Source organism: Apaloderma vittatum, unplaced genomic scaffold (genome assembly GCF_000703405.1).
Source record: "Apaloderma vittatum isolate BGI_N311 unplaced genomic scaffold, ASM70340v1 scaffold1354, whole genome shotgun sequence".
NCBI lineage: Eukaryota > Metazoa > Chordata > Aves > Trogoniformes > Trogonidae > Apaloderma > Apaloderma vittatum.
The window spans coordinates 42,849-66,110 of record NW_009713021.1 but is presented as its reverse complement, the minus strand read 5'-3'; the positions used below and the strand labels follow the sequence as shown (position 1 = coordinate 66,110).

General features: G+C 37.4%; 1 protein-coding gene across 3 annotated transcripts in view; it reads left to right on the top strand.

Moving 5' to 3' along the window:
* The first annotated feature begins 5,978 nt into the window (after positions 1 to 5,978).
* RIMBP2 (RIMS binding protein 2) overlaps positions 5,979 to 23,262 on the top strand; it is a 59,686-nt gene continuing 42,402 nt past the window's right edge. Inside the window, exons 1-4 of one of the 3 annotated variants that reach the window (XM_009868176.1) lie at positions 5,979 to 6,061; positions 10,790 to 10,912; positions 16,945 to 17,049; positions 20,867 to 20,917. In XM_009868176.1, coding sequence (XP_009866478.1) covers positions 16,948 to 17,049; positions 20,867 to 20,917 — 153 coding nt within the window. In that variant the 5' untranslated portion in view covers positions 5,979 to 6,061; positions 10,790 to 10,912; positions 16,945 to 16,947. Of the gene's footprint in view, positions 6,062 to 10,789; positions 10,913 to 16,944; positions 17,050 to 20,866; positions 20,918 to 23,262 lie in introns of those variants that run through there. The other 2 variants (XM_009868177.1, XM_009868178.1) reach the window with 2 other exon arrangements.

Sequence of the window (23,262 nt, the reverse complement as noted above, 5' to 3'; positions counted from 1 at the left end):
CATCATGACAATTGAGAGGAACAGTCAAATGGAAATAGTGTAACACCTCAGAATAAAGTCTCCTGAGCTTGATTATTTTTCTTTGCATTCAATAGTTTTCCACTAACTTACTTATAATATGTAATTTATTAAAAGTGCAACTTCCTAACTGTCAAAGTTGATAACTCTGGAACCAGTAGGGGATAGAACTGTGCCCTTCATGGAACAGGGAAGGGACATCTTGGCTTTCTTTGATCATGCTTTTATCTTACTGCTGCACACCCAAAACTGTCGGGTGTAACGAAAATGGTGTCAGAACGTCAACGGTAACCGAACAGCAGATCTCTCGGGAAAGCCCGTGCTCTCTGCCGGAGTCTGGTCCCACTTTGCGCAGTGCAGTCTTACAAAGTGGCTAGAATGATGGGGGACAGCCTGTATTTTTCTTGCATCATCTACATGCCAATTACAAAAAGAAAGTCAGAAAGATTTTAATGGCAGTTTGTTGTACGGGCTGTGCCTGTGTTAGCTTGTCCATGTTGAGATTCTTAAATAGTTCTACTGTGTACTGTTCAGAATGAGTCAGTAAAATCCAGCTCTTACAAGAAGAAAAAAACGAATTGGTGGTGATGAACCTGACCTTAGAAGTGAGTCATTTGCAGGGCAAAAATATATGAGAAAAGACCAGAAGATTCTTCCTTTTTCCTTTTTAAGTACCTGTAGACTAGAGGGTTTCACTTTTCTCTTGGATTAATTCTATTCATGTACCATCAAAATAGAAAACTATCACAGGGGATTATAATCAGAGTGTTCTACTACAGTCATTCCAGGTTACTGGCAGAAATAAGTCTCGAAGAAAAGGAGCTACAAATAAATGAATAGTGTATAACATTTTTTTAAACAAAAATAATTGATGGATGAGCAAACTAGCACACAGGGCAACAGATGCCTTTCTCCAGGCAATGTAGAACCTTGTTACCCAGACAGCGGTGTCAGATTGTATTAAATCTCCAGAAGTCATCCTCCTACCACGAATTTTTGTAGTCACTCCTCATATCCGTAGGAGAATTTTTACTTTTATTCTGTGACAAACATACATTTTTGCCTTCATTTCTGCACTTTAAAAAGATGCAACTTATATATAAGGTAACATAATTTATTTTTTATGTCTTTTATTTTTAATTTTTCATGAACGTTTCTTTATTAATCATCTCATGTTTTTTAAGGTATGTACTGGTGCGTGAGCCTTTAAATCCCGGTAGTGCTCTGGGCACCCCTTTAAAAATATCACAGTGCAGGACTGCTTGTGTTTATATACATTCGGGAGGGCTGTCAATTTTCTAATTCAGTTTACTTGGCAGGTTCAGAAAAGATCATCCTTAGTGTTGTTTTCTTAAATCAAAATGCCTGTGTGAGCTCTGAATGCCTGAAGCACTCCTTACATCCAGCAGGAAGTATCCTCGCTGTTTGGAATTTTGTCTGACATGCTGAAGTAATTTCAGATTCTTTTTGCAAATTATGTTTATTATGGTCCTGACATAATACAGCTTGACTGGCATAGCACCCCGTGTGTAATATACGTAAGTATGGTTTACACTTCATGTATTTAACTTGCTATAAAAGCTTAAGCAGGAGCAGTCTAAGCTCGGTGCAACTTCTGCCTACATGCATTAGACGTTTGGGTTTGGTTTGTTCTGTAGCTAATTGATGGTAATCTGTGACAATACTTTTTTTTCTGGTGGAAGATAAAATAGTTCTACATACAGCTTCTGTTGGTTTTTTGCCTTATCGTTGATTTTTCACACTCATTTCTCTGTAAAATTTGTGGACACTTGCTAGGCTAGTAATTAAATTGCCTCAAACCCTTGAGTTTTTTAAACAGGTGTAATGTAGCAACATCATTAGAAGGGAGGTGACAGAGTGTTCAACTAATAACTGAAAGCCAATGCCAAGGCTTTGTAAGCTGTTGAGAAGGTTTTTTGTAAAGTATGAAGTACTGCTTCCTTTTCCCTTGCACTTTAGTCTGTTAACATTTAGTCAGCATTTGCCTTTATACAGTGTCTTGGACTAACTGGCTTGATGAGTCCTTAATCTTCACTCTGTCTTTATTAACAGCTGCAGTGGGTTTGTTTGCATAGGTTAAACGGTAGACCTTGTTTGACTCTAGTAAAATGTTGCTTCTTAGGCACAATTAAATTGTCAGAATTGTTGCCTACTGTGAATAAATGAAGAACAGTGGAGAGGGCAGCAGAGGAAGAAAGGACAAATTCCCATTAAATTTATAAAAGAAGTCAAAAGCTATTTCTATTAAAAAATAGAAAGGATGAGAGAATAATGCATGGTAATATTTTCCACAGGTTGGGCTTTTGGACTAGTACTGATTCATTGTCAAAAAGTTTAAAAAGCTCAGTCATGTTGTACTCCAAAATTAATTGCAAAATCCCACAAAATCTCCTCTTGGGTCCAAGCAATAGCACAGTGGTGCCTCTTTGCACATGCCCTTCAGAATTTGATAAACTTAACTAAACTGAGAGTGTGGCAGTCTGTAGTGGAGAATCTGCAGCATTCGCAGGCAAGCTGGAGGCAAGAAGCACATATCCAGCCTATTGCCAGTAAGCCCGTCATTTGTGATGGCTGCCCTGTGTATTTGCTGACCTCTTCTTTGTGTTGACTTGGAGGTTCTGTTTGGAATTGGCAGTTTTAAGAGCTAAAGCGAGAAGTGTTGCCCTGTTGTTAATGCATTCAGTGCTAGCTGCCAAGTAAAGGAGAGCAAATGGAAAAATACTGTATTTATTTCAGTATAGCATCTTAAGGAAGCGTAGCCTTCATGTGCGAGTAGCTGGGATTTTCAAAAGGCATCTGTCTCCCTTAAAATGTGTTTGAAGTTTCAAAGCTCTTTCCTAATGAAGACAACTCACAGCATAGTAAAATGGTAATTAAGTATGTTGAATTCTCCTCCAAATGAAAAACACCTTGTTGTGTACTGCTCTGACCTGTCACATGGTGTGTCACACTGATGGTATGACAGCACTTTTGAGAAGAGTGGCCACAAACTGACAACTTTGAGAGACAGGCTGTGGACTAATAAGAACTTAGACCAGAAATCTGAGTTTTCTGGTTTGTACATGGAAGAAAATGTCTTTTTTTTTTTTCCTTCTACATGACTTCAATTCTCTTTTTTTAATATATGGATTGCTATTGGGTGGAGTTTAGTTTTAGGGTAGCTGAGATTAACTTTGGTCTTTTTTTGTTGAAGGTTTATATTTAACTAATGTGGAAAATGTTGTTAAGGGACCAAATTACTGAAGTTAATGGATTAGGCAGAACACCACAAACTGCAATGACGCATGACTATCACTTGCAAAAACCCAGGTGGTATTTCACAGACACACGAGATGAGGAGATGATGAGGAGTTGGATAATGAGTACTGTCAGTGTGTTTCTCCAAGTAGCAGCATCTGGAAGCATTCAACACTGGAGAAACCGGCCACGAGAAATTTTGGAGGAGAACATAACTGTTTGTTGAAGCACTATTCATGCGTACTACACAGAAACTAGCTTGTGTTCCCCGCTGGGCAGCAGTATGTGCTGCCTCATTTAACCACATCACGGGGTACTTTCAGGGATGCGCCCAATAATACTACAGCAGCTACTGCAGCTGCATCTACCAGCATCCTTCTGTCGGAGCCTCTGTTGGAGGCATTCACTGTTGTTGAGAGATGACTCTAGTCATCAAATTGAAGCTAATATTATGGGAATTTCTGAGTTGACAGTAATTATGACTTGGATTATTTCCAGAAGACGTAGCTCAATAAAGGAACTTGGCTGAAGTTTACAAGACTTTGGTTCAGTTTCTGGCTTTTACCATGTTATTGTTCTGAGCCTTTGACAAGTCATTTTTTCTTTCTTCCTTAATGCTTTTTCTGAGAGCAAACAATCTAAATATTCTAAGTGTACATGTATTTGTGTCACTTCTAAACACACTGATAATATATGCAAATTCATTCTATCCTTGTTGCAAATACTGCGAGTGGAAATTTTGCACCTGAGTTTTAGTTGCTGTGTTTTTTTCAGGCTAGAAACATTCCAGTAATTCCTGCTTCTGTTTCAGGTGATTCTTCATCTTTATAGATTTGGTTGTGATGGGGAACGTAGGTAGGCTTTATCCTGACAAATGGGAAAGAATAGTGAGAGAAATTGCCACTATGTTGAACAGAAATACAAGTTTAAAGAAATAGGCTTGTAACTACGGACCAGTGAAACTGAGATAGATACTACCCTATTTCTACTCATCCTTGGAAATAACATAGTAAAATATCTTTTCTTTAGGTAGGGCTAACAGCCAGCCCAGTCGCTGTGCCATCTCTCATAACCTTTTCCATTCTGGAGAATCTAAGTAGGGTGTGAAAGATGCTGGCCTAGATTGCCATCAATTACTCTTCCTCTCCTCCCCCCCCTCCCCATTTCTGCTTGAATTCCTTTTAATAACTTTATTAAAACCTGGTAACTCATTGTAACTTGTTCTCCATTAAAGTCAACTGAGCAGTATTTATTTCGAACACATGCAAATTGATCCATTAAAGTCAATGTCATCTGGCTTGACAGAAGCCTGTGGTTGTGATGGGTGGAAGAGCAGGTAGCGTTATTTCCACCTTGTAAAGTGCAGAGTAGGCACACAACGCTTTAGAAGTGACTTCCAGCAGTTAATAGGCTGCAGTAATTTATCTGCATATCCAAGAAACTGTTATTGTTAATATTGTTAATATTATAAAAATACTTACTTATTTAGTTCACACTTTTGAAAAGGCAACATGAGCTAAGAAATTCTTTTCACTTTTGCCCTCAGAACAGTCTAGCATCTCGCAGAGCCTGACTGCCACTTGTAATTGCTCCCTGAGCAACAAACTTAACAGACTTGAGAAATTATAATTGCTGAGCTGCTGATGTGTGAGATGGTAGGTGTGTCAGCCATCAGGCGACTGTGAATATTCTGCAGTTTGTCGTTTTGATTTCATTCCATGCAGTAGCACTTAATGCTTAGTCAAGAGAATGGCTCTCCACAGATTATCAGATTTTCTGATATTGTACAGTGATGGTGCTGTAACATGTCAGTATTTAAGCTACCTTTGTGAACTTGTGCAAAAAGGAAATTGTTGGAAATATCAGAGGATTCTGCTTTTTTTTTTCCTGAGCTGCACGTATTTTGATTTGTGTGACCTGACAAAGCATTTCCACTCCTCTAGTCTGACCCTTGACTGTATATTTAGGTTTTACTTACTTTTCCTTTTTTCCTCCTTATAGTGCTGTCTAAATAAATAAAGAAATACATTTCTGAGGCTGTAGTTAATACCTTCATCTTTAGGCGTAGGTTACATACCTTTTGACTTCCCTCTGCATTTCATGTTTGCCTGCCACTGTATTACATAAATTCTCTATCTAGACTTTGAAATGTTTGCATTAGAATATGTATATATACATGTATTATAAATAGGTATACATTGTAAGTGACGTGCAATATGTGAATATAAAAATATGTACATGTGTATACATTCCAGTTGCTGGGTTTTGCCCTCAGAATGCCTTCTGAAGACCTAGGTTTGATGCCATTGGGGGTTTTTTTTGCTGGACCCAGGTTTCTTCCTCTTCCCAGCTCTAAGTGAGGCAGTCAGGTTTGAGCTTTTTCCGACATCCACAGCGAGATTTTTTTATTATTATTTTTATAGGCACCAGGCTTGTGAAGTCAGGTCATCTCTCTTCGCTTGCACATCTTTAATCAGATCATCTACTGAAAACATGTGGGTTTACGATAAAGCCAACTGTAATTGCAAGCTAATCTGCTGCTTCTGCACCTTCAGTGCCTTTGGCTCTTTGCCTCATATTACTCTTAATAGTTTGTTAATACCAAATAATGCAAAAACATTGCTTCCTTAAGTACTTAATAGGATATACTGTAATGGAGATAAATGGTGTATAACGCTCTTTACTTGTACTTTAGGAAAATAAACTGAAGGATGCTGTGCAAGAAAAGAATCTCCTGAGCCTTCAGTATGCAACTGTGTCCCACAAAGCACTGCAATATGACCAGGTAACATCATGAGCACAGGTCTCGTACATTCATTTGGTAGAGAAATAGGAATGGGTGGGTAAAAGTGGATTGTGTAGTCTTTTTTTTGTTCTGATTTGTTTTTTCCTACTTGAGAATGTAAAATATTTTAATTAAAAATAAATTACTAAAATCTATTTTATGAACAACTGTTATTTTCAAATGGAAATGTAACATGTGATAGCTTTTAAAGTGGTACATCATTCCTCTGATGCATATTTGCTTAGTATTGTAAATTGGTATTAGGCTTTGGTAAAAAGACTTTTCCAGTGATTTTGATGAGCCTTAACTGGAAAATTCTCTTATTTTTCAAAAAAATTATGATAGAAGTAATTGCTGTCTCGTCAGTGTTTTTCCTACCTTTTGGCATTTTTCTTCTTATTTTTAAATTTCCTAATAAAATCTTGAAAAGCTCTTGTTCAGCAGCAAGTGTCCAAAACTCTAGGAGTTGTTATTTCCCCTGCAACACGGCACACGGCACAGTCTTAGCTCCTCCAGGCCCTGATATAAAATCTCTTTTAATACTAAGCATTTTTCTTCAGTTCTTTTTGTGCCTGTTACGGGACAAAAAAAAATACCTTCCTGCCTCCAGTGTGATTATATCTATGGGAAATACTGCATGGTGTGACGAGCATGGGAGGAGAAGCCGATGTGCCTTACCTCACCACATATGCGTTCAGTGGAAGAAACATCCTGAAGCAGCCACTTTACAGGGCTACATTTAGCTAAAAATAAAACTCCAATCTGGGATTTCTACAGGGCTTAAGTGAGTTGCTCGGCAACCTCATTCATATCAGAAGAGCTGTAGCTCACACAGGCTCTGATGAAAGCCCATCCTCAAAGCTTGCAAAACAGTGGTAGCTGCGTGCTTTGATATCTGATGTGCGTGTGTCGCAGAGCAGCCACTGCTGAATTTCCAAACCAAAGGATGTCCGATTAAGTCCCTGAAACAATGCAAATTGCTAAAATTCAGAGGTGGCTAGGCATGTACTCTGCATTTTGTGTCTAGCATCTGGTATCCAAGCAGACCTGAAATTTCCTGTTACTGAGGAATTTCAATTGTTTTTATATAAAATAACAGTGTGATAATGCTTTATGATAGGAGGAAGCCATGTGTATCATCACATCGCCTAATTTTATTCATCCATCTGTCCAGAATATCTCCCTTTCCTAATGGTTTTCTTGTCTCTTTATGGCTGTTTACACGGCGCCTTTACTTCCCAAAGCACATAAAGATAAAGTCTTACTTAGGCAGTTTTATATTCCAGCTGACATGGGAATAGCGTGCAGCATTAATGCAGTGGAGACTCAGTACATTGGTGACACTGAAAGTGTTAGCCCTCTTACTATCAGAAAGTGAAGAACTATGCAGTTAATAATGCTTTATTATAAGTAATGTTTTTCTTCTACTGTACTGAAGAGCTTGAGGTACATCAAAAAACCTGGTAAAAGCAATTTAAAATGTGAAGGTAAAATGCCAACCTTTGTCACATTACCCACTAAGTTAGTAATAAAATTACCTTTTACTGTTTGTAGTGTCAGCATTTGTCATACTATGGGGGTTTGTTTCTTCAAATATATTAAATACTGTGAAAGATACAATGCAACAATTCTGGATGCCTGTGCCACTGATTTAATATCACAGCTTCAACAGGATCAAAGACTTGCTTTAAGCGTACTCTCTTAACAGTTTTAACAATATACAACCTTTGCAGTATACCCTGAATGTTAACAAACCTTGTGTTTTCTTTGTTGCATAAATGTTTTCTTAGGGAGTTACTTGGGTTTTCCTGTTCATTTGTTTTTGTGTTTGGTTGTGGCTGTGTGGGGTTTTTTACCACACACAATGAGGTTCGTGATCCGTTGTGCAGCTGAGATTGCATTTTACTATTCAGAAAGTGTGAAACTCTACAGCTTTGGATGTGGAGGTTGGAGCAGAATTCTAACAGAGTTAGGGCTCAGCCCTGAAGGGGAAAACCTGCCTAAAATAATTTATTCTTCTTCACCCTTGAGAGCTGGCCTGAAAAACAGGCCAACTTTATCCAAGCAAATGGGGTTGGAGGAGTGTTTATGCATTCTGTTATGTAGTACAGATAAAACTACTGCTCTTTTTTGCACAATGTGATTGCTGAAATTTGACTCTAAAAACGAGTAGATATGAGGCTGACTACCTTTAAATTCACAAAATAAAGCTAAAATTGCACATAATTTACATGATTTAGTTTTGGTACTTTGCATAAGAGAAACAAAGTCGCATTCCCAAAGTAGAGTAATTGTGGAAGGATTTTGTGTCCTTAGGAGTGCTATGACATTGGGTTTTGACTTTTTTTCCGGCTCATCAAAATATGTATGGCTACTAGTGTTTTTATGTGAAAATAGAATAGGCATTATACATTCCAAATTTATTTCCAGAATACCTGAAATCATAGCATTTTCGTGGCAGTTTCTGAATAATGTTTTCTGAACAATATCACTTGTTTGAGAAATTTGCATGTCTCTAAAGTATAGAATTAAAGCAAAGGGTGGGTCATAAAGCTAATGGAGCTTTTCACCAATTAAATAAACGGCCGGTTCATTTTGGTGTCCTGATTTTCAATAGCTGGTTTCTATTTAAGTGTTCAGGAAGTGGAAGACACTACAGCAGTATTCTGGCCTTCATAACTGGCTCAAATGAAGGCACGTTTAGTAAGCATGAAGGTATGGGAGGAAAAATAAATTGGTTGATGCGTTGAACAGCGAAGCATCACAGATCAAAATGTTCTTTGTTTCTGTCATGAAATTAGAACTGTTCAGGATGGCACTCTATTTAGGTCAACTGTTTTTTGCCACTGGGAGCATTGATGTTTTGATGCGCTGTGTGTGTAATTCAAGTTCATGTATATCCCATATGTTCTTAAACAGCCCGCTTGGAGAGAGCATTAAATTCACATTTAAGAACAAATGTTGTCTAAACAACAAACAAAAAGGCAAATGGTAAACTCCTCAAGTTTGTGCTGTCTTATGGGTTATATGAGTGTGTATATGACAGCATTCTGTGTAGCATATAATCTTCAGAGGAGAAAGATCTGGCAAGAGTGCTTCGTAGAAATATTAAAAGTTGTTAGTGTTGCTGGAAATAACAAGAGTAATTATCGGAAGGTGGTTAGTAGATCTAATTATGTTCTTTCCAACCTGCAAAATGAAAATATGCACAGAACTTTGTTCAAAAGCTGATCTGCCAAAAGAGAAAGTAGAGAAATTATCAGAACCATTTGTGTCTTCCTAAATGTAACTAATTCAGGTATGTTCTGTGAGATCCTAAATGAAAGATCCTGGGATGTGTAAAATGTCTAGAGTTCTACCTGTCTTTAATTCATCTCTTTCCAAAACAACATTAGCAGTCTGGTAAGAACCATTTGTTCTGGTAGCCCCTTCACTGCCAGCAGTGAAAAACACGTAGCTGAAAGGTACCTGGTCATGAACTCCCAAAAAATTATCCAGACTATGATGATGAGTAAGTGTTGGAAAATTCCTCACAAGGGTAGTCAGTTGGTATCAATTGTTTTGGAGACAGGGAACGCCTGAGGAAAAAAATACTTTCTTGAAACTTGTTCAAAATATTGTACTTCATGCATCCTCACTAAATTAATTGAGAATCACAGACGATAATAAAATTACATTGTTAATAGTGATACCTCATTGCTTCCTTTTTCCAGTCCATTATTTTTCAACAATATACACTGACTGATCTGAGCAATGAAATACAATATAAAGGATGCAGGAAGTTAATAGATTCTGAAAATCCATTGTTTAATAGTTCCCTTAGTTATAAAGAAATTAGGGAAGAGGAAAAGAGAAATCTGTGCACAGAAAAAACAAATCCTGAGGTTGACAATAATTGCATCAATTCTTGTGGAAAACATGATTTGTTCCATTCTCCTCTTTCTTTTTTCTAGTCCACTGCACTCTAAAGAGCTCTCTTGCAAAGATGAATATGAGGGCTGGCTGCAACCATTTAGATTGTTTGGTCCATGGCAAAATTTGCAAGTTAACAAACTGGAGCCAGAAGGCAAATAGAAAGGCTGAATCAGTTTCCAAAACATCACTTTAGAAAATATCCAGGAGATATCCATGCCAGAGATTGCTTAATGCCCTTCATTCTGTAAAAGACCCAAGAAATTAGAGTAATTAAATGGGAAAAAAGAACTTGTCACTTCCTCAATTCAGGTTAGAAGGAAACATGACGATTAAAGCCTGTGCCTTATCCTGACACTTTGTCCTGCTCTGCCTTCCTGCAGTCAGTGATCTGGCCACCAGTGTTGATCCTTCAGAGCTGGGTTGCAGTTAACAAAGGAAACACTCTCTGCTAAAAATATTATGGATCATTCTTTGCTTTCTTACCTTTTATTACCATCTCTGACATCTCTGAGATCCAGATTGTCATTTATTTTATGTGTTATATTTATTTAAATTTACATAACGTACACATAACTATAGTTTAGTTGCCAGATTGTAGCCCTTGCTGAAAGAAAATGTTTTTCATACGTATGTGTATATGAGCTGCCCACAATTTCCTCAGTGAACGTTCCCTTCCATTTGTCTTCTTCTTTCCTATTTTCTTTGAACTTTATTCCTTTTTCCATTTTAACATGCAGAAATGTTTGTGTCAGATATAGTTTTCCCTTCATTAGTTAGCTGTTTGGGCAATAACCACATTTTACTTTTTTCTAGGTAAAATCAGATTATGACCATCTTAGAGAAACCCTTCTCAAAGTGACCAAAGAACGAGATTTGGCTCTAAAGGGAAAATACCAGCTCCAAGCCAAGCTGGAGAACTTAGAGCAGGTCCTAAAGGTATGTATAATGCTGTAAAGTGCAACAATTCAGTACTTCTGTTGGTTTTTTAATATTCATGATGTTCATTCAGTGAGTCACAGAAACATAAGTGCATTGCAAACTAGGGAACTGAATGCCCCTATTAGTTATGATGAAATGAGTGGAATACAGTAGACCAGGTACCTACAAGGGATCTCAGACTGTTGGAGTAGAGACGTATTTAGAGATCTTTATCTGATACTTTCTAAGTAACCGGATGTAGGTTTTCACTGTACAGTTCTTTGAGGCAGTTCAAGAAGAAAAGGATGACAACTGGCTGCCAATGAAGGAAATATCAACAACTGCCAAGATACTTTACTTTAAAGAGAGCTTTGTCTGCTAACCTAACTTGATGCAAAATGTTACTGTGGCCTGTGAAAGAAGCTGTTGGTACCAGGTCATGTTGCCTGTGCAGAGCGCATCCCATTGTCAGGACACGGTTGCAAACCTACTGTTGTTTCATTAGAGAGAAAGAATTAGAGTGCCTGGTACATAGCCACCCTTCTTTTAGCATGCTTCTAGAGAAGCTTAGTGGGCTGATGTCTAACCATGCTTGTTTTCTAGATACACAATTGATTTCACATCATCAGCTTGCTGCTTCTTTTTCAACTTAGAAAAACTCAGTATTGCATTTAGAATCCGAAGTGTATTCTTCAGTAGAGGTTTGTAGTTAAAAATGTCATCCTGCTTCTGTTTTCCTGGTTATTGTGTGTAATGTCATGGGACAAACTGATTCTCTGAAATAGTGGAATTCACCATGGAAACCTAAGAGACAAGATCTAGCTGACATGATGGGGTAGAGTGAGAATAAAACTCAGTTAGCAAATGGAATCAACCGAGGGTTTATCACTTACCTTGTAACTCCATGGGACAGCAGTTTGTCTGTGTTGAAACCAAGTGCAAAAAAAGTTCTAGTGGTGGGAATAAAATATTTTTTTGCTAGGGAGCAGCCAAATCCCTGAAGTGTAATTGGTTAAATAAAGATGGAAGTCAGTAAGTCTATAAGCCAAACCTGATAGATGGATCAGTATTAATGGAGAAGGGTCTGAAAAATGCCCCATAGGCAGTGAGCTGGTGTCTGATGTGATGGGTAGAGAGAGCCAGTGGAAGGAAGCATACGATGTCATGGAAATGCAAACTGGTTTGAATGGGCCACAGTTCCCAGGCTTGCTTAGTTGTAGAAAATACAGATGCTGTGATGTGGAAAACTGCTACCAAAACATGCCTTGAAAAAAGTTAAGCAACTAAGATTATTTTTAAAAAAAGGGGAGAGGGGAAATGTCATACAGTTACAGCTGTCCGTGTCAGTGGAATAACTGCACTGGTCAGGACTGCGGTGTGAATTCTTGAGAGCGAACACACTTGTAAACACTTGTTTGTAATTCAGACAAGTAAGCTGACTGTTCTGTAAACCAACTTATTCCAGCAGCTTCTAGGTATATGAGCAGCTGAAATCACATACTAGGCAATGCCAGAGGGTGTTAACTGTTAATGTGTTGTGCAGTGAACTATCAACGTGCTGTTTACCAGTCAGTAGGTAGTAGTGATGGAATAAATCTAGAATTATGTGCAAATACGAAGTACATCTACTGGGGAGGGAAATTAAACTGCTTAATTAAATAGCGGAGTGATACACTGTTATCTGTCTTTAGACTACTACAACTTTCCCAAGGAACAAGTAGGAGGTTTTTCTCTATCAATGGAAGATAATTTACTTTTTCTGTTATTATTGACCTTTCTTTTGGGGAATAGAAAACGAACAGTTCCACAGACCTTTATTACTTATTTGTGATTTTACCATGAGCCATGTGGCCAGTACCTATAAAAAGTGGGATCGACACATATGAAAGGTATAACTTGCCTGTGCTCTCCATGTAATGATTGTGGCATTCCAGCTTGATAGCTGCAGAAATTCAGTTCTTTAAGGAGCACATAGTAGAAAGATAAGAGGAAAAAAGTTTTGAAAAGAAATGAACCGTGAATTCATGGCTCATAAAACCAATGAGGATTAGACTTTACTCTAAGTAAGTTGGCATTAATTCTCATTTCATCAAATAAAAATACAAACTGTTGTTGGCTGGCCTCCTGAGCTGTTAAAAAAATGCTTTCACGAGGAGTACAACTCATTTCTTGTACCTTGTTTAGATACTTATTTTGCTAGGCTTGTGTATTTTTGAACACTTGAAACTCATCTAATGATGAACTGTCTTTTTTTTTTTCAAACAAATTAAGCAGCGTACTTTCTTCTTTGGCCACACCAAACAATTTTCATTCCTCCACTCTCTAATTAGGTTATCTGCTGGCATTTGACTTAATGATTCCTCCAAATTTGTTCTGTAGAAGAGCTGAATCTGGATATTTGGCTGATTTTGCTTAGCTGCTGTTGCAATAATATTTGCGGGAGAAACATTCTGTGAATCTCACTGTTCTTCTTAAGAACTCCTTCTGAAGTTTTGTTTCAGTGAAACGAAAATTGTCTGGTGGATATAGAGATTTGACTATCCATGTTCAGAAGTCCTCTCCCTTGAGCAGAACCCTTCTGATCTGGCAGAGCATCTTGAACAGACTTGAAATCCTGAATCTCCTTTTTAGCACTAAACCACACCCAAGTAGATGCAGTTAATTGTGTATTTCATGTATGTCCTCACATGCTCGGGAAGTTAGTAGTTTGAAAAAATGGTTTACAGCTTTCCAACCGTTGTAAAGATTTCATAAATGTTTCGCCTATTTTCCCTGTCAAAAGAGAAACTGAGTTTCTCTTTTGAGAAATTCAGGATGTATCAACAAAGCAGGAAAGGGAAGATGAAGAGTTGCTGAATTAGCTAACTTCTGAGAATCTTCACAGCGCCTCTCCCATAGAACAGTTTTGATTTTCTGACGTGTGCAGCCGGCTCTTCAGTTCATTCCACTGTAACCGCACCCACCCATCTGCAAGCACAGATGACAAGTCCTTTGATAAGAGTACTTGGGTGAGAATTAAATTTGCTCCCCATTCAGCATCGGGTATGAATTCTGTCTCAGAAACAAGACTCTAGTACTTGAAAGCCGTTTGAGTTTGTTCTAGCATTAGCCAGTTGCACATTTTAGAGCTGTAAAAGTCTTTGCTCTAGGAAAGAATAGGTTTCTTTGTTTTGTTTGCAGCTGTAGGTAATACAGTGCAACCAGTGAAATGGTTGGAGCTAGGGTGGGCTGTTCATTGTCAAATCCCTCTGCTGCCCATGCGGAAGCTCGAATAGCAAGAACTGTTTGAGTAGGTCCCTTAACTGCTATTTCAGAAACAGTTTATACTGTACAACTGTCTAGCTCTGTAGTTCGAAAGAAAACTGAGATATGCACGATATCCCCCATCTTTCTCTGATGCCTAGAAGGATTCTTGCCTTTGATCTGAAAGATACACTGAAAAGGTTTCTTATTCACACTGTCCTTGAAGAATAGATCATTATTTGCCAATTGTTTTGAAATATGAAGTCCTTACTGTATTTTTTTCTGTGCTCTTTTAGATGTAGATTTGATTTCTGATGCTAGAGTAACGTTATTAGGACCTCCAGAAAGGGTGCAAACAGGGAAGTGCAGATTTACGTGTTTAGAAAGTTCTAACCTTCTTCATATTAAGGACAGTGGTAGGAAGGACAAGTGGATTGCCACCACCTCCATAAACCATAGCAGTGTGATCATTGTGAAAGTCAGTCCTGAAGGAGGATGCAGAAGGAATTCAGCAGCTCAGAGCTTTCTGCCCACTGTTCTTCCTGCAATCTCTGCTGTCCACCTCCACCACCCTAACCTATTCCCCTCAGGCTTGGAAGAAGAAATGACAGCAGCTGATGTGCAGATAGGAAATGCGAAACAGATCTGCAGACGGAAGCAGTTTGTGAGCAGAGTGGCAGGGGAGGAGTTCCTTCTGGTTTGGGGAACATTTAGTTGCTGTGCCAGGGGAGGGACAGATGCTGGGGTGAAGACATCCTTGCTGCTTTCAGTACTAAGTAGATCATGACGATACTAATTAGATCTGAGAGACACTTTCGGGTTAACATAGATGACCAGTGGTATTTTTGGACCTTAAAAACTGTGAACTGTAGATCGTTAAATGCATATTTTAGGAAAAGAGAAATTAAAAGCTGGAGGGATTCACAGATCATGTATCACAATTTATTTATTCATTACATTTTTTAGATTCAATGTATGGTCACTCTATTAATCATTTCTTGATCTCTGCAAAGGACAAGAAATGTTCTGTAGTAGTTTTTGTAATAGTAATAACAATTTAACGGTATCGAAATATGCTGTAGCAAATCTAGTACTAAATCTCGAGTGAGTGAAGTAAAACCTTTGTTGTTTTTGTGATAACTGAAGCTTTTAATTAAAGGTACAAGAATGAATTGATCGCCCCACCATTTCTTGAATATGTAAAATGTGCTGATACTCTGTTGGTGTTAAATTTTACAAAAGACTTGACGAAAGCTGCTGAGGTCGATAAATGTAGCTTCATTCTGATTTAAATCACGAGTAATACTAGTTAGCAAAATAGGTTGTGTTCAATCAGATGAGATGGGAATAGTGACCCTTATTTTTGATCATTATTAAATACTGAGAATGGATACTACCCACGCGCAGATCCATTTAACTTTTGTACAATATGCACAGTTCACAGATGTCTACAGTCAAAATACCGAATCCTCATTAAACTCCCAGAAAGCAAGCCATAGTTGAGAGTCAAAACTGATAAGTTAAACAAATCTTTGTTGATTTTTTTTGGTTGTTTTTAATCAACACATTAAATGAAAATAAATAAATCCCAACCAGTGGTGAAATGGAGTATTGGAGACATTTCTGCTTCCTTTCTAAGCATATATAGATTGAGAGAAGTCGGCCTCACTATGCTGTCTTGTCTTTGTTATGAGTAACAGAGAAGAACAGCTCATTAAAGCTTAGCAATATATTGGAGACATTTCTGCTTCCTTTCTAAGCATATATAGATTGAGAGAAGTCGGCCTCACTATGCTGTCTGTCTTTGTTATGAGTAACAGAGAATAACAGCTCATTAAAGGTTAGCAATATGCTTGATAAAATTTTCTCTTTTACACAACAAGCAATGTTTGGGGCTATTTTCATCAATTTCAGCCACGCAATTGTGTTTCTAAGTGCTGATTCCTAATAGGTTTGTGTGTAATAAGTCATGGTGCTGCAGATAAGACATGTGCCTCTGCTCTGAGAGTGTTATGGGAATAATATGTAATTGGAAAATAAAAGTCTTTAATACGAGTTTCACCAGAGAAGAGATCACAATCTATAAAGAGATCTTTCTTAACTCCCGTTTATTAACAGGGTGTTTGAAAGTTCTGATGATACTGGGAGAATCATATTAACGTGTAATGAAAAAGATTTCTATCTGCAAAGGGTATCTTGACATTGTTCAGCTTGTGCTTTTCCCAAGAAGGTTTCTCATATTGCTTTGAATCATTAGTAGCAACTGTACTTCAGAAGTAGGTTTTGAGTACTGTATAGTCACTTTCTTCCAAATCAGCCTGTTTTTCTCTGTCTAATTGGACATAAGTAATAGGCAGAGGTTAGCAAAGGTGAGCTATTTCTTTTGGCTCATCATTTGCAAAACAAATCACAAACATGTATCCTAGAAAAAGAGGCATTTAGGGACATGTCAAGGTATTTTTTCCCAAAGCTTTAGTTTTTCAGCACGATGCCACCTATCACTGTGAGCCTGATGGGTAAAACGGGTAAAACGGGTTCACTTCTGCATCGCAGAGGCACATTGCTGACAGTGACAGCTGGAGATCCTAAAAGAGACTGCTGTCAAAATGCCCGAGTCGAACGTTGGTAATATGCCTCTAAGTAATAACCAAATTAAAATCCTACCCAGGTTTGTGCTTGTTTGTCAGTGATACCAGAGAACTTTTATGTTGAGATGAACATCTGTGTGCCTGGGGATGACGACATGTTTGGCTGCAGGTAGAATAAGCTGAAGTCTCCTGCTAGTTCTTCTGCTTCCTTTAAAACAGCATATGCGAGAGGCTGCTGAACGGCGGCAACAGCTGGAGTTGGAGCATGAGCAAGCCTTGGCTGTTCTCAACGCCAAACAGCAGGAAATTGAACTCCTGCAGAAGGTGAGTGGGGAAAGGGAAAGTAAAGGTGAAGTAGCGAAGCGCAGCACAGATCGTGGAACAGGTCTCCTGGCTGGAAGGAACTTGAAGCACAGCCGCCAAACTGGTTCCTGGTCTGGATTTTTATGTCTGATTGCAGACGCAGCTGCCACAAGTGGATAATTACTGTTGGATTTACATCACTATATGAATTGATTTATAAATGTTTGTGTCAGTGAAGATTAACCTGACCAGTGTACCTAAATCCTTGTATTTCCCAACAGGAAGAAAAGTGCCACAAATACACATATTTCCTTTGTATTTCCATTGCTTCCCTCTCTGTTGGGTTTGGAAATATTTTTGAATTCCTTGAACATCAGGAAGGTATCTGGTCTTAATTTCATGGCAATCGAAGTATTGATTGGGGAAATATTGATGGGAATCCACCACTTCCTTGTCAGTTTGCTGGAACACTTAATCATTCACACTGACATATTAATGGTTTGTTAGGATTTCTTTGGCTCCCTCTCCCAGATACTGTCAATTCTTACTTTCTCCACTCAACTAGATTAAAGTAAATCCTTGTCAGCATACTCATATGACAGCTGATCTTTTTCATGAACTAAACAGTTGTTTTAAGGACTTCATTTCCAAGCTTATTCTCACAAGACTTTTTTTTTTTCACACTGCATCTCCTCAATATTCATTACAATATAAAAAAAAAAAGATATTGAGTTTCAGTCTTACTGAAGTCACTTAAAGCTGCAATTGTTTCAATAGTAATGTTGAAATTTTCCAATTTCTTGACTAGATTAAAACACAGAAATAATAATGCTAATGATAATTTAGTAGAAAATGTTGGCTCGGAGGGCCATTATCAGCAGAACAGAAGATGTATCTAATAGAGTGTGCTTGAAATAGAAAGCTTCATTCGACCAAGTGAAATCTTCCAGTTTATTTTCTTTCAGCCTTTTGCGATTAATCTACATAGGCATATTTCAGAATGCCATTTCTAGTTATACTCAGCTCTTTGAACTTCCACATAAATTTTAGACTTCAATTTCTTGGCAAAGCAAAGAATTCAAAGAAAGGTACACCTTTTCTTTTTGCTATTTTTTTTTGCATTCTTGTAATAAATCCACATTATGTGGGTCTTTTTGTTACAGATTGTCAACAGGACACAAATCTCTCTACTAGTGTTTTCTCCAGTCACTTATGCTGAGCTGTAGCATGATAGACTTCAAGCACAAATGAAGTTGTGTTGTATTTAGTATTTTACTCAGTGCAACTACCCTAGAATCTGTAGCTAGTGATTTAATTCTTGTTCCGTGGACATGAAATAACATGGAATACAAGATCTTTTATTAGCTAATAACAATTCACTACTGAGTTCTACTAGAATTTTAGCTTAGAGTTCCTACACTGAAATCCACCATAACAATTCATCTGTGCATTACTTGGAAGTATTTAAGAAGTAATTCATCCTTCTTACTGATTTCATTCAATAACCTGGAATATTTCTCACAGGACTTTGCACAGAAACTCATTTTCAACCAGCAACATCTAATTCTTTATGTGATTTAAGTTGCTGTTGTGTCTTTTTTATTATTATTGCCTTTCATGATCAGGATCAGTGACAACTTAAATGAACATTCTGCCCATCATATCTCTTGACATAATCCCCATGTGATATTCATTCTACATACCACTTAAAAACAAAATAAGAAAATTTTTTTTCCAGTTTTTATTTTCAGCCCTTCCAAGCTCAGATTATTTTCCATTGTGACATGTCAGGATCTCAGCTGAGATGCTTAGTCATTTCTGTAATGCTGTTATTAATGCTACAGAATTAGAAAGAAGACTGGATTAGTACTGTGTATGGATAGAAGTATTCAAAACACTAAAAGATTTTGGGAGGATGTGGGTGTTGTGCACTGTTCTACCTTGTAGAGCTACCCAAGCTACCCTTAGATCTCTAGGCATGGTAGTGGAGATGAGCACAGACTAACTGGTCCTAGTATTCAACACATGTATATCATCAGAAAAGTAATTTTAATAAAGCTGGTACCTGAGCGACTATAATGGTTTTCTGCCACCATAAAACAGGAATTACAGGCTTACATTTCATCCAGAGCTGACCTAGTACACGTATGTTAAATTCTTTCTTCCCTTTTTTTTTTATTAGAGCCATCTAATTACTTGAAAAAGTACTGTGAAATGAAAGTAGTAACTCCAGATTGTTACAGGATGACATTTCACAGTGTATCTTGTTGCTGTCATAAAGTTGCTGACGAACCACAGAAATGTGCACTTCTAAACACAGCAAGTTACTGGTACAGACTGATGTGCTTGCTGTTACATTTTGATATTATAAATAAAATTTCATTGTGTTTTTTCATAGCCTAAAAGGAAGAATATAATATTGTTCATCAAGGAGCGTTTTGTGCTGATAGGGAATCAGATGGTATTTTTCTCCAAGAAAGCCTTAAATACAGACAGTTCGATATGAAAGAGAGATAGCTATTGATGCAGGTTTTCTAATCATTTATCAAAAACTCATATTCTGGGTAGATTTTATTAAACTTCTATGATGGATAACACAAGGCTTTCTATTATCTGTCGTCATATGTTTGCCAACGCTTGTGGAGCCAATATTTTGTCAGGTGCTGGCGACAGGACTTATTACTGTGGTACAGGAAGAAATGTGATTGTGTTTGCAGAGCTGAAAGAGGTTTATTACCACACCTGACAGTGCAGTATGGTTTGGGTTTGTGTTTTTGGTTGTGACTTGGTGGCCTGACCCAGCTTCCACTGAAGCCAGTAACAGAGTAGGCTAGTCAATCATGGGAGTATCTGGCCCACTATATTAGAAAGACTGTGGGGTGGTGCCCTCTGCTAAACTGGAGGGTTTTAAGACTGTTTTCTGATAAGGAGGGTTCAGAATGTTGTCTTTGGGTTACAGGAATAAGGAGCTGAGAGGCAAAGTTAGTGCATCACACTGCTATCATCTTGATACAATGGTGAAAATGGTTTTGCTTCTCTTGGGCAAGCTTCAACAGGGAAGATAGTAAAAACTTAATTGGAAATAAAGTGAAGATAATACAAAGTTACTGAGTGCTATTTTTTTTGTTGCTTTTAAGGTTTAGACTTCTCCCAACCAAAATTCGATAACTGTGAGCTACATGAAATAGACATTTATGCTCTTATTTATTCCCTCTTCATTGACTCAGTTGATTGGAGCCTAAATGTAGTATTGCTGTTTTCAGATGACTTTTCTAGTGGTTCCCTTGAGTGTTTTGTGACCTATTACTTAGATGATAAATACTGTTGCTGCATGTAAAGAATGAGCTTAATTTTTGTGTTGCTTTCTCCTGGCTGGTCTGGTAGGTTTCTACACTATGAACCTCCTGCAATGTAGAAAAACAAGCTCATTTTCCAGTTTTAATTTAGAGGCTTTCAGAGATGCTTCTGATGTGCTCTTACAGTGTGTTGAGCATGCTTGTCTTGGTCTAACAAAATACCAATGCTATTAAGCTTTACTGAGATTCAATAGCCTAAAAATAAGCAGTTATTTCAGTGGCTTGGAACCAAAGCGCTGTAGTAGTATTGGCAGACCCATCCCTTCAAGACTATAATTGGCTTTGGATTTGAATATACAGTATGCTACTTTATGTGGTTAGAGCATACTACATGTGGCATGATTAATTGATTTCTCTTCTCTTCTCTTCTCTTCTCTTCTCTTCTCTTCTCTTCTCTTCTCTTCTCTTCTCTTCTCTTCTCTTCTCTTCTCTTCTCTTCTCTTCTCTTCTTTCTTTCTCTTTTCTCATCTCATGAAAACAAGGCTCAGGTTGAAGCTAAGAAGGAGCATGAGGGAGCAGTTCAATTGCTAGAGGTAAGAAGATACCCTTTGTGTTACCTTTGCTTGTGGACATTCCATTCTGAATGATAACTAAATATACAGTATCATGACTTTTGAAAGTTTCAGATGATATGTAGACACATAGGGTTTTGGGTTTTTTTCCCTTCTAATGTAATTGCATCCTTTAAAGATAGTAATTCAGTTAGGAGTGCATTAGGCTGAGCTGTTGGAACTGCTATACATACCTCAGTTTCTCTTTGTATAGAATAGAAGTTTTGGTACAATTTTTTGGGAAATGTATAGGAAGGAACTGTTTACTTCTTAGAATTATCATCATTTAGGTTGGAAATACAGCTGCAATACCAATCAATTAACTAATCAGTTAACTAAGGTTTCTAATCAAATACTGTCTAGTAAACATAAAGCAGCATGTTAAAGATCCAAAACTTTTAAACTTAATGAAAGAATTTTGTTACTTTGAAAAGCCTTCAAATGGTATGTTAGAGAGAAAACACTTCATTCTTTTTACTGGAAAGCTAGATCTTTGCAAGGTAGACTCAACTGAGCATTTGAAAATCAAGGGCCCCAGAAACATAATCAGATTTTTAATTAGAAACATGGAATAATTCTGTTTGGAAAAGACCTCTGGCTATCTGATCCAATTCCCTGCTCAGAGAAAGTCCCTCTTCAAAATTACTGTAGGCTGTTCAAGTCTTTGCTCAGGCCACTTTTAAATATCTCTGGGAATGGAGATATGACAACCTCCATGGGGCAGCCTCTTTCAGTCTTCAGGCACTCTAATTACGAAGAATATTATTCTTGTATCCTGTCAGAATTTTTCTCTGTATGCTACCCATATGTCCATTGCCTCTAATCCTATTGCTGTTTATCACCAGACGTAGCCTTTCTTCGCACTCCCCAGCTATGCTGTTTTTAGAATTTGCTAGTGACTATTTGATTTAGTGAGTAAATACTGTTAAATTAATTAAGTTTTGAGAGATGATTTAGATGATCTGATTTACTAACTTTTCAGGTACTAAATACCTGCACATACTGACATCCATGAAGGGAATATCATCCATAAAAATATATTAAAAATCTCAGTATTTTCATTTGCATTTGCTTATAGCAGTTGTGACCCTGGCATGGGGCATTACCTGTGAATTCATTAGTAGTTGTGTTTATTGGCTTTGCATTACATTTCAAGCCTTTCTTCAAGAAATTTATCCTAAAGAAAGTACAGTCTAGTAATTTAGTCTTAGAATTGCATGTGTCTTCTATACAATTGACGTGAAGAATATGAGCAAATTCTCACTCCCATTCAAAAACCATGAGCTTCACCGTCAATTTTAGTTGAAATAGCACAGGGTTTGCAAAAACTCTTTGTCTTAGGCTGGAGTGAATTTTTTAGAGATATTAAACTGAAGCTCTTATGATAATGAAATCTTTATAATGGATATAGCAAGTGCATTGTCAACATTTCATTTAGAAATCTGTTTTAAGCAGAATGTAATTTCTAGTCTTTTTATCTTCTCACAGTAGTTCTTCTGTCTGTGTATTTACTGGTCATACCTTGACGGAAGATGGTTTTTCTGGTGCATGGATCGCCTTAAAAAAAATAAAAAAAAGTTTATTTGAATCTAGAAAAGTTAATATTCCCACAGAAATTATTTTACTCATAAGCTCTCATTATCACCATATACATTAAAGTTTGCTTTGCCTTTAGGAATATGAGATGAAATTATTACTTAATGCCTGGTAAAAAGTGTATGGTGCAGGAAAGCATAAGTAGGAAAAAAAGCAGGCAAATGATTGTTTACCCCCCTCAAGCTAATCAAAATTCCTATGTAGCTGATTTGTCTGCGACCTCCGATTTGCATAACCCCATCAAAGTTTCCTAAGCTTTTGCTTTTTATTCCCATTAAGTACATTAATTTTCAGCATTTTATTTAATCTGCCTTTAGCAATTTAAGATCAGCAGTGGTACTGATTTCTGAAACATTCTATAGTGTGATTTGCGTTAATGCATGTTTGTACACGTGTTAACTGTTTTAGTGTATTTTGCTTTGAAATTTAAAAGTGTTCAAAACTGTTTTTATTTCTTTGTTTATTTCACATCTCTTTGTTTACTGTGCTTTATTTGGAATTTATTGCTTTGCACTTCATCCAGAACACCTTGGACAGCATGCAGGTATTTTAGGGCATAAATTCTCCTTTCCCTGTCCTGAATCCTGCACTTTTCCCTTTAAAATGAGAACAATAGTCCTGCCTAACCTTGCATGGGATGTGTGCTAGAACCATTGTTATGCAAGCATGCTTGGCATTTATTTGCCTCGCCAAATCACCAAAATCAGGGTTTTTTTTCCTGCAGGAGATTA